This window comes from Rattus norvegicus, chromosome 7 (genome assembly GCF_021556685.1).
Source record: "Rattus norvegicus strain SHRSP/BbbUtx chromosome 7, alternate assembly SHRSP_T2T, whole genome shotgun sequence".
NCBI lineage: Eukaryota > Metazoa > Chordata > Mammalia > Rodentia > Muridae > Rattus > Rattus norvegicus.
Genome location: NC_141540.1, coordinates 76,559,398 through 76,572,583, shown reverse-complemented (window position 1 = coordinate 76,572,583; position 13,186 = coordinate 76,559,398). Strand labels below are relative to the sequence as shown.

Genomic DNA, 13,186 nt, shown 5'->3' with positions numbered 1-13,186 from the left:
ATTATGGAGAGGAAGGAACTAAGACATAGACACTTAGCACACCTCACGCAAGGTGAGACCGAATCACAGAGCCCAGTCGCTGCTCAGCTGACAGACAGGAACACGAATACAGTACCTGGGGCTGAGATTTGTGTCTTCTCCAGAGCATTCCTGGGCAGTCTAGTAGTTTTTACAGTTAGGTTTACAAAATAATTCCCAAATAATAAATTTTATCACTTAAAAAAGTACTATTGGCAAGTCTTTAAAAAATGACAGGAGTCACCTAGGCCTCACAGAAAGGTCACTAGAAGTGTGGAAGCTGGTGAGGAAGGGGCCCTGGTGGTCTTCTTACACAGTTCTCTGATCTAGGAGAATTTTAGTTATTTGATAGGAAACAGCACTGAAAAAGAGACAAAGGCTTAGAGATAAGAGAACTAAAATGTATCAAACCTTACATAAATTCTCATGGCACTACTGTTAATTTTTTGAAGTGAATTTTTTTCTAAATGTAATTTTAAGAAAAGCCTACAAGTAGGCTTGGAAGAAACATACAAGCTTATCAGAGAGGAAATGAAGCTACTCATGAGGTCTAATCTATCACTCTAAATGGCAAGTTGGTTATCACTGTTTTTGCTCACAGGAATGACAGTATATTAGTTATAATCTATTTTCCTTGGAATTTTCTCTTTATATAAAATACATAAAATGTGTTTACAACAAAAACCACAGTTCTAAAAAAATCACTGGGAAATTTGAAAAGCACAGATGAAAGAATCAATTATTAAAGTGGCAGAAATTCGGGTTGGCGAGAAGACGCCTGGGCATGAATGGGAAGGAAGATAAATTACAGTGGACTAGGTGGGAGAGGTGTGGGGTGGGCAGAGGGCAGAGGAGTATCCCAGAGAGGACTCAGTGGCTGAGCACGGAGAGGACATCATATGTATGTGTGATGCCTAAGTACAATTCTTTTTTCTTTTTACAAGTATGACCTTTTCTTTTTCTCAAAAAAATAGTAGCAGGCACCAAACATACACGAGACAGTCTAGCAAGAGAATCTGTACAGGGAGCAAATGGAGAAGCAGAGCTAAGGAAGTGGCTAAACCAAGTGGTTAAGTGGGGGAGGAGAAAGGACGCAGAGGAAGCAACGTTCTCTTTCTTCTCCAGGACATACATTGCCTGGTCCAAAGGACTCCCACAACACATTACGGTGCTTCGACCTTTCTTCCAAAAGCATGGTTCACATTTTGTTACAAAGCTTCATTCTCTCTAAAGCACTGATTTGAAATGAGCATGTGTTACTCCTTACACCACCTCTGTGAGGAGGCTTAATTAGAAGATGACTCGCCATTAAGGAATAACGATCATTACTGACGCCAAATGAGCATAGCCCAAGGCATGGCAATCCTCCCTCTCCTCTTTCGTTTATTTTCAAAGAGTGATCACAGTATAAGAAAACACGATAGAGTCACTGTGGCTTCTTGAGGCAATAATGGATACTGTGTGGTGCCAATGCTGCAGCTCCCAGTTCAACGTCCTTACATCATGATTAGAGAATAAGCCTATGGCACTTAGGCCGGAAGGCCACATGCTTACAGGTGATTCCTACAGGCCTAACTTGGGCTTGAGCTCTGAAGCACATCCATCATCCTCTGCACACCACACTACAGCCTACAGGCAGTGCTTCATAACATGTACTGAGCCTGCCCCTGATAAGTGTTAGACACCAATTTCTTTAAATTTGTTCGACCTATATGCTGCACCTTATATTTTTCCAGTTCTAGAAATAGACAGAATTTCAATGAATTACAGAATCCAGTTGTAAGTTTGTAGCATATCATCTACTGCACACTCAGAACTATCCAAGGGTTATCCACTCAGCTTTAAAGTACTGTTCACTTTATGTCATGGGAACCCAGACACAGATGTCTCAATAGCATGTATTCTTTTCCTCCCTACTGAGAGATGCCTGCCACTGGGTGCAGTGGAGCTGGCATTCACATCCTGGGACTGTGCGACTTCTCCTATCACATGGTGTGGCTGGTTACCTACTTGCATTGTGTTGTAAGAGGAGGACGCTGATGGAAAAGCTTCTGTAGAAGTCTGCATACCATCTGTCCTCACATCATCTGTAGGACTGTATGAAGGATCAGGAGATGCTGTCCACTGCAACCCTGGCCTGAACCCTGCTTTGCCTCAGTACATTTCCACCCCCTTTTCTCCTTTTAAAACACAGACGACAGCGAATAGGGGTAAGAACAAGGGGTTGTGATAGAAGCCTCAGTAGCATCAAATGAGTGTATGACCCACAGGAAGGGAAGCCCACTCTTGGGATGTCTTCGTATGAAAGGCTGATTTTTCCCAAGTCCTGTAGCCACATCAACCAATGGCTGAGTCTGGAAAATGAAGTACAATATGTCTACCGTGTAATGGGAGATTTGGCATCACATGGTACTGGGGGAGGGACTTTATCACCAGGGAAAAATGGCTGTGTAGTTGGTGCACTCCTGTAATCTCAGCACTTTTGGAGGCTGAAGTATGGGTATTACCATAAGTTTGAGAGTTAGCCTGGTCCTAATATACTAGTAGTCAGTCAGGCCCAAGTGGCAAGACTTGTCTATAAATTGAAGGCCCATCATCAAAGTAAGAGTGGTACAAATGATGGGAAGATACTGTTGTTCTTATAGCAACATCTACCATTTGCCAGCTGCCACTATTTCTGGCATAGCGTACACAATAGGATTTTAGGGATTTGGGAATATGCCGCAGGTATTATGGAGGATACAGAGCTGCTTCAAGTCCCGTGCTTAAGGCTGCTGGTTATTTGTGTGGATTTATCCAAGACCTCTTTATTTCTAAGTGTTTCTCAATATGGACTATGGCAGTAAAGTAACTGCAGCTGGACATGGGTAGAAAGACTACTCTTCTCCACTTGCCTTGCACACAGAAGTGCACACATGCTAAGTTCTGGCCATGGATGGGAGGGATAGATATGTGCATCACTTCCTAATTAATTTCTTCTCTCCTTCAATCTGCTGACTAGAACTTGATCAATCCATGGGGACACCTTAGAAATGACAAAGTAAGAAGGGAAGGAGACTGGGTTTCTAGATACAGAGCTGCCAATGTTAGAACAGTGACCTCAAGACATTTCATACATTTTACAAATGTAAAAGAGAAGCATCTTCTTGGGCTTTGGTGACACAGTGCTGGAATGGACACACACTGAATTGTTCTGATCTTGTATACCTCATATCTCAGTGGCTTTCTAGCTACTTTTACCTGTTCCTGTACAGAAGGTTAGTATGAACATCCCAGTTTGAGAATGCAGTAACCTAAAAGATAAGACATACTACTAAAGCTGATGGCTTGTAGAAATGTTATCCAGATATACAGTGAAATATGCATTCCACACTTTCCTTTCTGCAGTCCACCATCCAATAGGCCTTGCCCCCCACTGGACGTCTCCCAGTGCCCTGGCTTTTGACAGTCCACTAAATTCAGTTAGTGAAAACTATACACATACAGGGAATCAATTTTTATTTTTAAGGCCATTGTTTTTAATCTAAGTCCAGAATTTTGCAGTGCTGACATGGCAGGCTCTGCAAATAAAGCCCTGGTCCAATGAACAGGGTGACCTACTTACCATTTTTCAAAACTGACTGTTTCCATTATCATGTACGCACATGCAGCCATCCTCTCCCAGGATCCTGGGATTACAAATGTCTGTTACCTTATCAGGATTTACATGAGTTCTCAGGATAGAGACATTACAACTTTTCACACTGAACTTAGGTCGTGTGTGTGTGTGTGTGTGTGTGTGTGTGTGTGTGTGGTTAGATAAAGTCCATGTGGAGAGTACAGTCAGTGTAGGATTTCTGACAGGTAGGATGTGAGCTGGTTTGAGAGGCAGCAGTCAACTCCGAGATAACTCATTTTGCAGTTCTTGGTCTGTTTCAGGAAGGCTGGCTATAGCTTTACAACACCAAAGTCTATCCAATGGGTAAAACGACTACAAGTTCCTCACAGAATGACTGGAGTTTGCCTGAAGATCTGCGAGTTAAGTGAAGATAAAAAGGGTGGCCACAATGCCATCGCCCCATTTACCAAGTGGCATTCTGTGTCACTCAGAAGAAGAAAAGTGACACCTATTCCACATACAAACAGCTTTTCAAAGAAGATTCATTCTTCTGTACAGACTTGACTAAAGAAATTTGGGAACAAAACACGAAGGAAAGCTGTCTAGAGTGAACGGAACCAGCACATGCTGGCTCTGCTTTTGATTCTATGTGAGGCACTTGAGCCTTCCAACAAGTCACCTTCAGAACAAAACTGAATTTCTAAGCATTCATTCAACCTATGATCAAGGCCACTGACCACCAAACACAATGAATGTTTTCAGTATTATTTCCTGAGGATGCTACTACAGAATGCTTACGGTGTTAAAGGCCCTATCCTAGAGTGTGTCTGAGTAACTAACAAGTGACACCAGGGTTCTCACTGCACACTTTAGAAAGAAAATCTTATTCTTAACAACACATTTTCTTAAGTCAGTCTACAGTGATTTATTGAAGTTGTATAATAAGAGGAAAAGAGACTATATAAATTAAAAATATAAGACATCAATCTAAAACAATTTATGGACATATTTTGGAAAAAGTTAATGCAGGCTAGTTAACAGAAATCATTTAGTTAGTAAGTTTTTCTTTGTAATGTTGGTAAAAGTTCAGTAGAATAAACATCAGGTAGTAGTTACCTCTGTGGCCTTGGCTGACGGCTCCGACCCAGTCATATTTGCTGCTACTAACTGATGTAAGAGTTGAACCTGAGCCACACTGAGGAAGAAGTCCAGGCTTGTGGTTATGTTCACTTCCAAGGAATGGCCACACACTAAAACCTCCTAAAGACGGGAGGAGGGGATAGGATTAATAGAAAATTTGGAAATGATAGTCCTCAGATAGTTTATCACTGTTATTGGATGCTTACTACTTTCTAACTCTCTAGGGACTCGAGTACACATATTAATGAGAAAAGCAAAACTCACAAGCATGGCTGTGAACAGAGTTCAATGGCAAATTCTCTGCTAGGCTGTGTGCAAGACAGGCAAGAGGAACAACAGGAAAGTTTCCCCTTTTCAGATCTATTTGGTTTTATTTCCATACTCTGAACTGTCATTGTTTTATATGTAATTAATGATGCAATTTTATAAGAAATGTACTAAGAGCTACTAAGAATCTCTTATATAGCAATTCCTACAGCAGAGTTCAGGTACCCCATCAGGAACACCTCCCCCCTCCAACATTATAGTGGCCTTGAAGGCCAACCTCTCTTGGAGCAGAGAGATGAAAAGAGGATACTAAAGGTAGGTAGTTAAAATTAGAAACACCACAGTATGAACATTAGCCAAAGACTACAATAACTGATTTATGACAAAGTAAAAGGCTTAAGCAAAAGATACTGACACTGATTTCTTTCTTTAACTGCTAGAACCTTGGCAGCATGACGCAGATGTCTGCCACTTAATGGGAGCTGTTCTTCATAGCTGTGTCACTTGAACATTTACCATTAAAAAACCACTTAAAGGAGGTAAACAAAAGAAAAAACAACCCAGAAGCTTCAGTTAATAAGCACAAATCCTGCCTCATGTGGACAGTGTTCAAATGTCTGCAAATGCCTGCTTATTCAGGTCATAAAAGTATAGAACTAAGGATAGTATAACTGGCCCAAATGTACATCAGACAGTTTAGAGCTGCTTTTAACAAAGTCATAAAGAATAGCATGTCTGGCGGGAATATTTTCCTTATAAAATTCCCTTCACAAATTTCCTGTATTTGTTGGTTATATTTATTTTATTTCCCTAATCATGATGAAAAAGGAGAAGACAATGATTTAGATGTATTTTTTAAAAAATTGTCTTCTCATTATAACATGACTTAAAGGAATACAAATTTTTATAAAAATAATAGTTGTATTAGTGACATATGTCCTGTAATTTGAGGATGACCAATCCTAATCTAGTGCTGAACAGTATGAAATGCAATGGGCAAACTAAGTAGCTTAAAAACACGTGACAAGAGTTTGCTCTACTCCCATTCCTCCTGTAATGATCTACTTGACAGTTTACTGTCTAGAACAGTGTGGACAGGAACTGGAGCACTTCTTCCACACAACTAAGAAAAGTACACATGACAGCTAGCTGACAGGAGGAAGGTCAGTGAGCTGTAAGCCAGGCTGTACACAGAGCATTCCGCCTCATGCTTCATGTCCTGTTCACCTGGAAACGAGGACTTGTTTCTAAGGCATTCAAATCAAATTACCAGTTAGTTAAGCTGGATAAAATTGTATTAGCATTTTGAGATATTTTTATTTTCACTTCTTAACTTTGTGATGGCAAGTTCTTAAGAATATAAGAAAGGGATATTTCTAGACAAAACGTTCTTACTTCAAAGAGATTTTGTGGTTTTGTTAGTTTTTTTGTTTCTCTGTTTTCTTTTGTTTCTGCTTGTTGTTGGTTATTTACTTGTCTTTTATTTTGTGGTGATTCTGACAGTCAAACTAATAGTTTCACACATAGCAGGCAAGTACTCTATGTGGACACTACATGGCCAGACCCATTATTTAAATTTATAGAACCAAATATAAACAGGAAGTTAAATAGTTTTCTAATGTGTTCAAGTATGTAAATCTTGGCTCATTTTCAGTTTGGGTGTGTACCTCATAAGGTGTTGTGTAAAATCTACACCAGTTGAGTTACTAAGGAACCAGTTATAAGACTTACTCCTTATACAACTTTTGGGGTTATAAAGAAACCAAACTAGTTCCTGGTCCTCCTCTAGGCCACAGGAACTTAGTCTTCTGGTGAAGAACCAGGGTCTCTTAGTTCTTCCCTGCTTCCCTTCTCAGTCTTTCTTTGCAGCCCATCTCCATTCTTTGGTGACTCCCTACATGACACCTGGACCTGACCCCGCAGCTGTAGTACCATGTGGGGACACAGATCACAGGACCCCTCTACCCATCACAGAGGCTTCTCCAAGGAGATGGCAATCAACACACAACCTCACAACTAGACCATGTGTAGTGAGTAAGAGACGTTGGCCATCTCATCTCAAAATGGGCTGTCCTCTTCAGACCCCTCCCCAGCTAAAGCTTCTGGGATCTCTGAGGAGGGGAGGCAGAGAGATTCTAAGAGCCAGAGGTGCTGGAGGACACCAATGGAACAGCACCTTCCAACACAGCAGGACTGACACACATGACATAGAACCTGTGACTGCCTGCAGCCACAAGACAGAAATGGGAGTGGACACAAAGGCTTGTCCCTAATTCAAAAGCTACCTTCAGCTGATTGCTGAAGGAAAAGAAAAAAATTAATTTTTCCAATGGAGTGTCAGTGACATAGGAGTCAGTCTAGGCTGAGCCCTATGCCTATGGGTAGTTGCCTCCTCACCCCCATCCCCAAAAGGACTTCATGGTTCATGTTTTTTGTGTGAACATTCATGATTTTTTTTTAAGCTTCTCTTTTCTTTTTTTCCTCTTTCCTTCTTTTGTGATTTTGTTTTTGAGACAAATCTCTTTATATAGTCCCAACTGTCCTGAAACTCCCTATGTAGACCAAGCAGGTCTCAAACTCACAGTAATCCATCTGCCTCTGCCTCCTAAGTGCTGGGATTAAAGGTCTGGGACACCATGTCCAGCTTCTTTTGTTTGTTTGTTAGAGAGAAAGAGAGACCATAAAGATGAAGCTGGGTGAATACAGAGGTGAGGAGAGTCTGGGATGATATGAGGAAGAAAAGTAAGAATATGATTAAAATATACTGTATGAAAAACTTTTAAATAAAAAATTGGATAAAAAAGAAACAAAAGTAGGCCTAACTTTTGCCATACGAATATTATAAAGTTCAAATCAGATTATATGAAAATTATTTTTTAAAAATTTTGAGAAGGAATATAAGCTTCCTATTCTTTTAAATTAACATAAAGTACCATTTTCACTTAACAATGGATTATAAGCTAATAGATGCATGGTGAACTGAATATATTCATAATATTAAAAATGTTTATTTAGTATACACAAACGCTATGAAATTGTTCTTTCCAACCAGTAGAGTAGCCAATGGGAGCTGTGCCTCAGCTTCCTCACTTGTAACACTGAGTTACTAAAAGTCACCTGACAGAATTACCGTGAGCAGTAGAGGGCTCAGTATTTATAAGCTTTGATGGCGAGTGTCATTATGAATGAACTACTGTGATATATATGATGGCACAGTGAAACTATAACATGTAGAGAAGAGTCACCCATTACTTAGACTAAACTGGAGTCTACATTCTTCTGTTCTAACCTCCATATGCAGATTTTCTGGGGAGATTATTTTGGTGAAAATGATGGCAGGTGCTCCAGTTATTCGTACAGAAAAATCTGTCAAGATGGGTGTCAAAATTGCTCTCCTTTCTTGATGACGTTGTATGCTAAAAAGATAAGGCAAACAAACAATTGTTATTCAGTACAAAATGAAAACAGGAAAGTTTTATTCACTCACTGTTTTTCAAGGATAACTTTACTTTTGTTGAAGTCTGAACTACAAACACGCACAGCAAAGTCTCACCATTGTTTTGAGAGTGCTTATCTGGTCTTTACAGTCAGTTTCTTGGGTTCTATAAGGTCTCAAAAAACTGCCAGAGAAAATAACCCGAGAAATTCAAATGAACTTAAGCAATTTCCTAACAATATCATCCAAAGTCTTACAATTAATTATGGTTTCTGTTTATTCTTACAAAGTTTCACATCTCTTTTGTTACTATCAATATCTTTCTATTTTTGGAATAATTTTAATTTCCTACTTTTAATACATTGTACATATGTTTCATTTGACAAAGACCATCTCCCTTTGCCCTTTGCCCTCAACCAAATTCTCCCAAGTCTCCCTATATTGGTCTGGCTTGTTTGGAATTTCCTTTGTAAGATGAGCCTAACAATGAGCTTGCAGTGATCCTCCTGCCTCTGCCTCTGCCTCTCTGCCTCCCGAGTACTAGGATTACTGGCATGAGACACAGTACACAGCTCTTAAATTCTTTCTACTTTAAGCTCTAAGATCTATTTCAGTTTATGAATAATATAGATATTAAAGGCTTCTTTGTTTATTAAATAGCTTCAGTATGTGAAGCTGAATGCTTCCCCCAACAAGCCTGTAAAAAGGAAAGCTCACTCTCAGCCTTGTGGTATGAATGCAGAATCTCAGTGACAGGACTGGACACTCAGGGGAAACAGCACCTCCAGACCTTGGCCTGCAGTGCTATCTCCATTGTAGCTTCTGGTCTCTCTTCTGTCCTACTCTATACATCTCCATCTTTGCTCAGTAATTTCTGCTTGACACTCACAATTGCCAGTAACTCAAAGGAAGTACTCTCTACGTGAAACTGAACAACACCTGAGAAACACAATTTCTCCTGGCACAGATATTCCAAGCAACTCTGCAGTTTTAGTTTTCATTTTATGAAATAATACATCAGTATGTTTATGTTAGACTAGAAGCCACACCTCTAAATTTCCTTTAAAATTAATTTAATATTCTCTATAAATACAATTTTATTAGTCCCTTATGATAAAATGATAGATTTGAAAGCAGAAAATTGGCATAACTTGTACCTCATGTGAAAATGTAGATAAAGTACAAGTCTTTCTACATCTTAAAAAAAAAACCAAAAAACTATTCAGGATAGTCTAGAGAGCACTAATGTCTTTTGTTAAATTTCCAGTGGGCAGTGCTTTATATGGTATGTGCCAAAAAAGCAAATTGGATCATCTGGTTCTGTGACACATAAGTATTGGATTTCAAGAAAGTCAATTTTAAAGAATTAAGAGATCTGGTAAGTAGAGAGCAACAGGAAGAAGCATTAAAATCTGTGACTACAGAGGAGAGGTTTAGAGCCTAAGAGACACCATAATTACAGTCTAATTGCTCAAATTCCATAACATGACCGATGTGAGACACAGGAAACATGATGCACTCTGGAGAGGAGAGCAGAGGCAGGCGCACTACAGAGGCTCAAATGGAAAGGATGGCAGCAAACCAAGTGCCTACAAACCCTGAAGCACTGTGGGAAAGGAGAGCTCCCTGTCCCTATCACTCAGTGTTTCCCTCACTCGCGTGATGAGCTAAATCAGTGACACTGAATATAAAAGCCCAATTCCCACAGCAGGAAAAAGGAAATCTTTTCAGAACAGCAGCCACTTTCCTACTCCACGGTGAGAGCTTTTCTTCTGTGCTATCACTGATAAACATTTGAGGTAACAATAAACTTTTAAAAACCAATTAAAAATTTTATAAATCAATCATTGTCAAAGACAAATCACACGAGGGAAAAAGAAATGCTGAAGGAGCCGCGGTTACCAAGCCCACCAGTATCGTGCAAGGTGATGTAGTGTTGAAGATTACAAAGGAACCAAAACCCCGAGTGTCAGCAGAGGCTGGTGACAGACTTGGGGTTCAGACAGCAGTGTATTGCCATCCTAGACCTGGGTCCCAAGGCTATGAAAGCACAGCCCATCTGAAAGGGAAGAACAGGAACTGCCTAGCTTAGCAAGAGCACAGTGAAAGTGGCAGAGAAGACCCTAGAAGATTTAAATAATAGGACTTATGCGTGCTTGTTTATGCATGCCTAATTTATATTATCTCAGAGGTCCAGGAATAACTACTTTGAGTTATTTATGAGAACAAAGCAAAGCAGCTACAGTTACCAAATGGATTCACATGTGTAATGAAAAGCAGAACCAACACAGAAATATCTGGGTGGGGTGTGATGAGTTCTTAAACAAGATTCCAAAGTGTAGGCCATTTCCCAGGCCTTTCCTACCTGCTGGCCATGTTCCACTCCAGGGCTGGGTTCTGAGAGTTCCTCTCAGACTCTGTCGGCACTCCTCCTGTACCACTGCCTTTCTCTGGCTTGAGTTGATCCCACTGGGCAGTACCAATGCTGATGGACTGCAGGTCTATTTGGTACTGTCTGTCTTCAATTTCTGATCCAGGATCTCGAAGAATTCCTAAGTTTAAGGCTCTCCTGAGAAGGCAATGAAAAAAGTAAACATATTCTATGGTTATTTGCTTACTAATCTACTATCATAATAAACTTCGCCCTAATTTGACAATCAAGATGAATGATTGAATTCATTAATAAACTAGGAGATGGAGGCAAAAGCTAAGACAAATTTTTGTAAACTGGACTCAACTTTAAAATTTAAAGTCTTTCTCCCAGATGAGGGTTCCAGTAAAATGAGCCACAAAAAAAAAAAAAAAAAAAAAAGAAAGAAAGAAAGATATAAATGTTATCACATTTAGTACTCAGGGGCCTTGAGTGGGGTCCAAGCAGGAGTAGGAAGCAGAACCAGGGCCTCAGAGCTCACCAACACTGGGCCACCCGGTAAGAAACATGACTGCTTAAGATGTGAACATGCCCAGCGTGTGGCCGAGAATGAGAATATTAGGACCCTGCGGAACTACAGGTGAAGCTAGAGTTGCTTGATTTAAAAGTCAATCAGGTAACAACACAGAAGTGATTGTACAGACACAATGTCCAACTGAAATAGGGTTCAGATACATAGATAGGCTGGGGAGGAGAGTCTGTTAAACCCCCACTGGACGCTTAGGGACGAATTGGGAGAATATAAAGTCACCTTAGGGAGCTGGATGAGGGACTGTCAGTCTTGCAGGCTTTGGAGGATGCACTCCCTTATGGTCTCTTTGGACTTGATATTTCATTTCCCCAATAACTCAAGAGAAGAAAGCATGTAACTGCTTGTCTATAGGCCTCCTGACAAATCAAAAGAAGCAGATAACTCTAGCCAAGGGAAGAAAGACAGACTAGTGTGATCAGATCTAAAGATGAAAAATGACACTGTCTCATTCCCTAAGACTTAATTCAACAGGGTCTGCCAATACCCTGGCCAGGAGCCTACTCTCAAGGAAAGCTAAGCCTCCTGAAGATAATGTTGAGGCCATGGGAGGAAAGGTGCACCTCCTAATGAGAAAATGTCCTCATACATCCCAGAAGCCCTGCCCTCACCACGGCTCTCATGGCCTGCCCACTTTTCTAGTTGAGAAAAGTATTATTTGTCCTTCCACTTGTATTCTACTCAAAGGACCAAGCATGCATTCCAGGACACTCTGATGTTTCTCGCTATTTCTCTGGGGCCCACACTTCTGCCACATGCTATCTTGTGAGCCCCACTGCTAAACACGGCGGCTTTCTCTGCACCCAACTCAAAAGCTATAAATTTTTCTTTTTATCTACATCATCTTCCTCCACAAAGTAGCTGCTGGGACTGACAGCTTGCCTGTCTTGTTTTTCTTTCAAAGTCTAATAGCTCCATTCTGAGTTCATCTTTAAATTCTTTTAAGGACCCTACAATCCCAGAGAGTGAACCTGATTTTTCTGGTAACGAACTAATCCAAATAAGTATAAATGATTCATATTTTCTACTTAAAACATAAAACCATCAAGTTTAAGACATTGCAGTTACAGCCTTGCCCATGAGACACAGTTAAAGTTTTAACAACAGGATGATTAAAAGTCAGCTAATGGAAAAATAGATACTAGACAAACCTTTCAAAAACAAACCTGTTAGAAGAACTTAGTCATTATTGTACATAGATTTAACTCTACTTCCATAGTTGCTCTTCAGTGTAAAACTTAACTCTCTCTCTCTCTCTCTCTCTCTCTCTCTCTCTCTCTCTCTGTGTGTGTGTGTGTGTGTGTGTGTGAGAGAGAGAGAGAGAGAGAGAGAGAGAGAGAGAGAAAGAGAGAGAGAGAATAATACAATAAGGAGGAAGAAAGAAAATTTGAGACAACCAATTTCTATATTGATGGTATATTTATAGAACATAGTATCTAACAATTGGGAAACATGTTCCTCAAGTAGAAAGCAACATTTATAAAAACTCTTTCCCTCCTGGGCATTAAGTTAACCTCAACACATTTCAATCAATTAACATCATACAGGCTGTAGTCTGTGAGCACAATAAAATTACCCCCAATGCTTTATTGAAAAGAACCTGCAAAACTCCTTATTTTTAGAAATGGAAAAGACATTTCTACGTTAGTTATTCCTTAGTCAAAATTTTAATAAAGAAACAATTCCAGTCTTACACACTAAAGGCACTGGATAGAGTGGAGATGGCACTTCAGCAAAATATACTGTTTAACTTACTAGTGTTGGTGA

General features: G+C 40.0%; 1 protein-coding gene across 13 annotated transcripts in view; it reads right to left on the bottom strand.

Moving 5' to 3' along the window:
• Positions 1 to 13,186, bottom strand: part of Vps13b (vacuolar protein sorting 13 homolog B) — a 570,082-nt gene that overhangs the window by 246,227 nt on the left and 310,669 nt on the right. For 11 of the 13 annotated variants that reach the window (XM_087557395.1, XM_087557397.1, XM_087557399.1 and 8 more), the window contains 3 exons: positions 10,825 to 11,028; positions 8,313 to 8,439; positions 4,733 to 4,876 (listed from right to left, as the gene is read on the bottom strand). In XM_087557395.1, coding sequence (XP_087413521.1) covers positions 4,733 to 4,876; positions 8,313 to 8,439; positions 10,825 to 11,028 — 475 coding nt within the window. Of the gene's footprint in view, positions 1 to 3,622; positions 3,682 to 4,732; positions 4,877 to 8,275; positions 8,440 to 10,824; positions 11,029 to 13,186 lie in introns of those variants that run through there. The other 2 variants (XM_087557400.1, XM_087557401.1) reach the window with 2 other exon arrangements.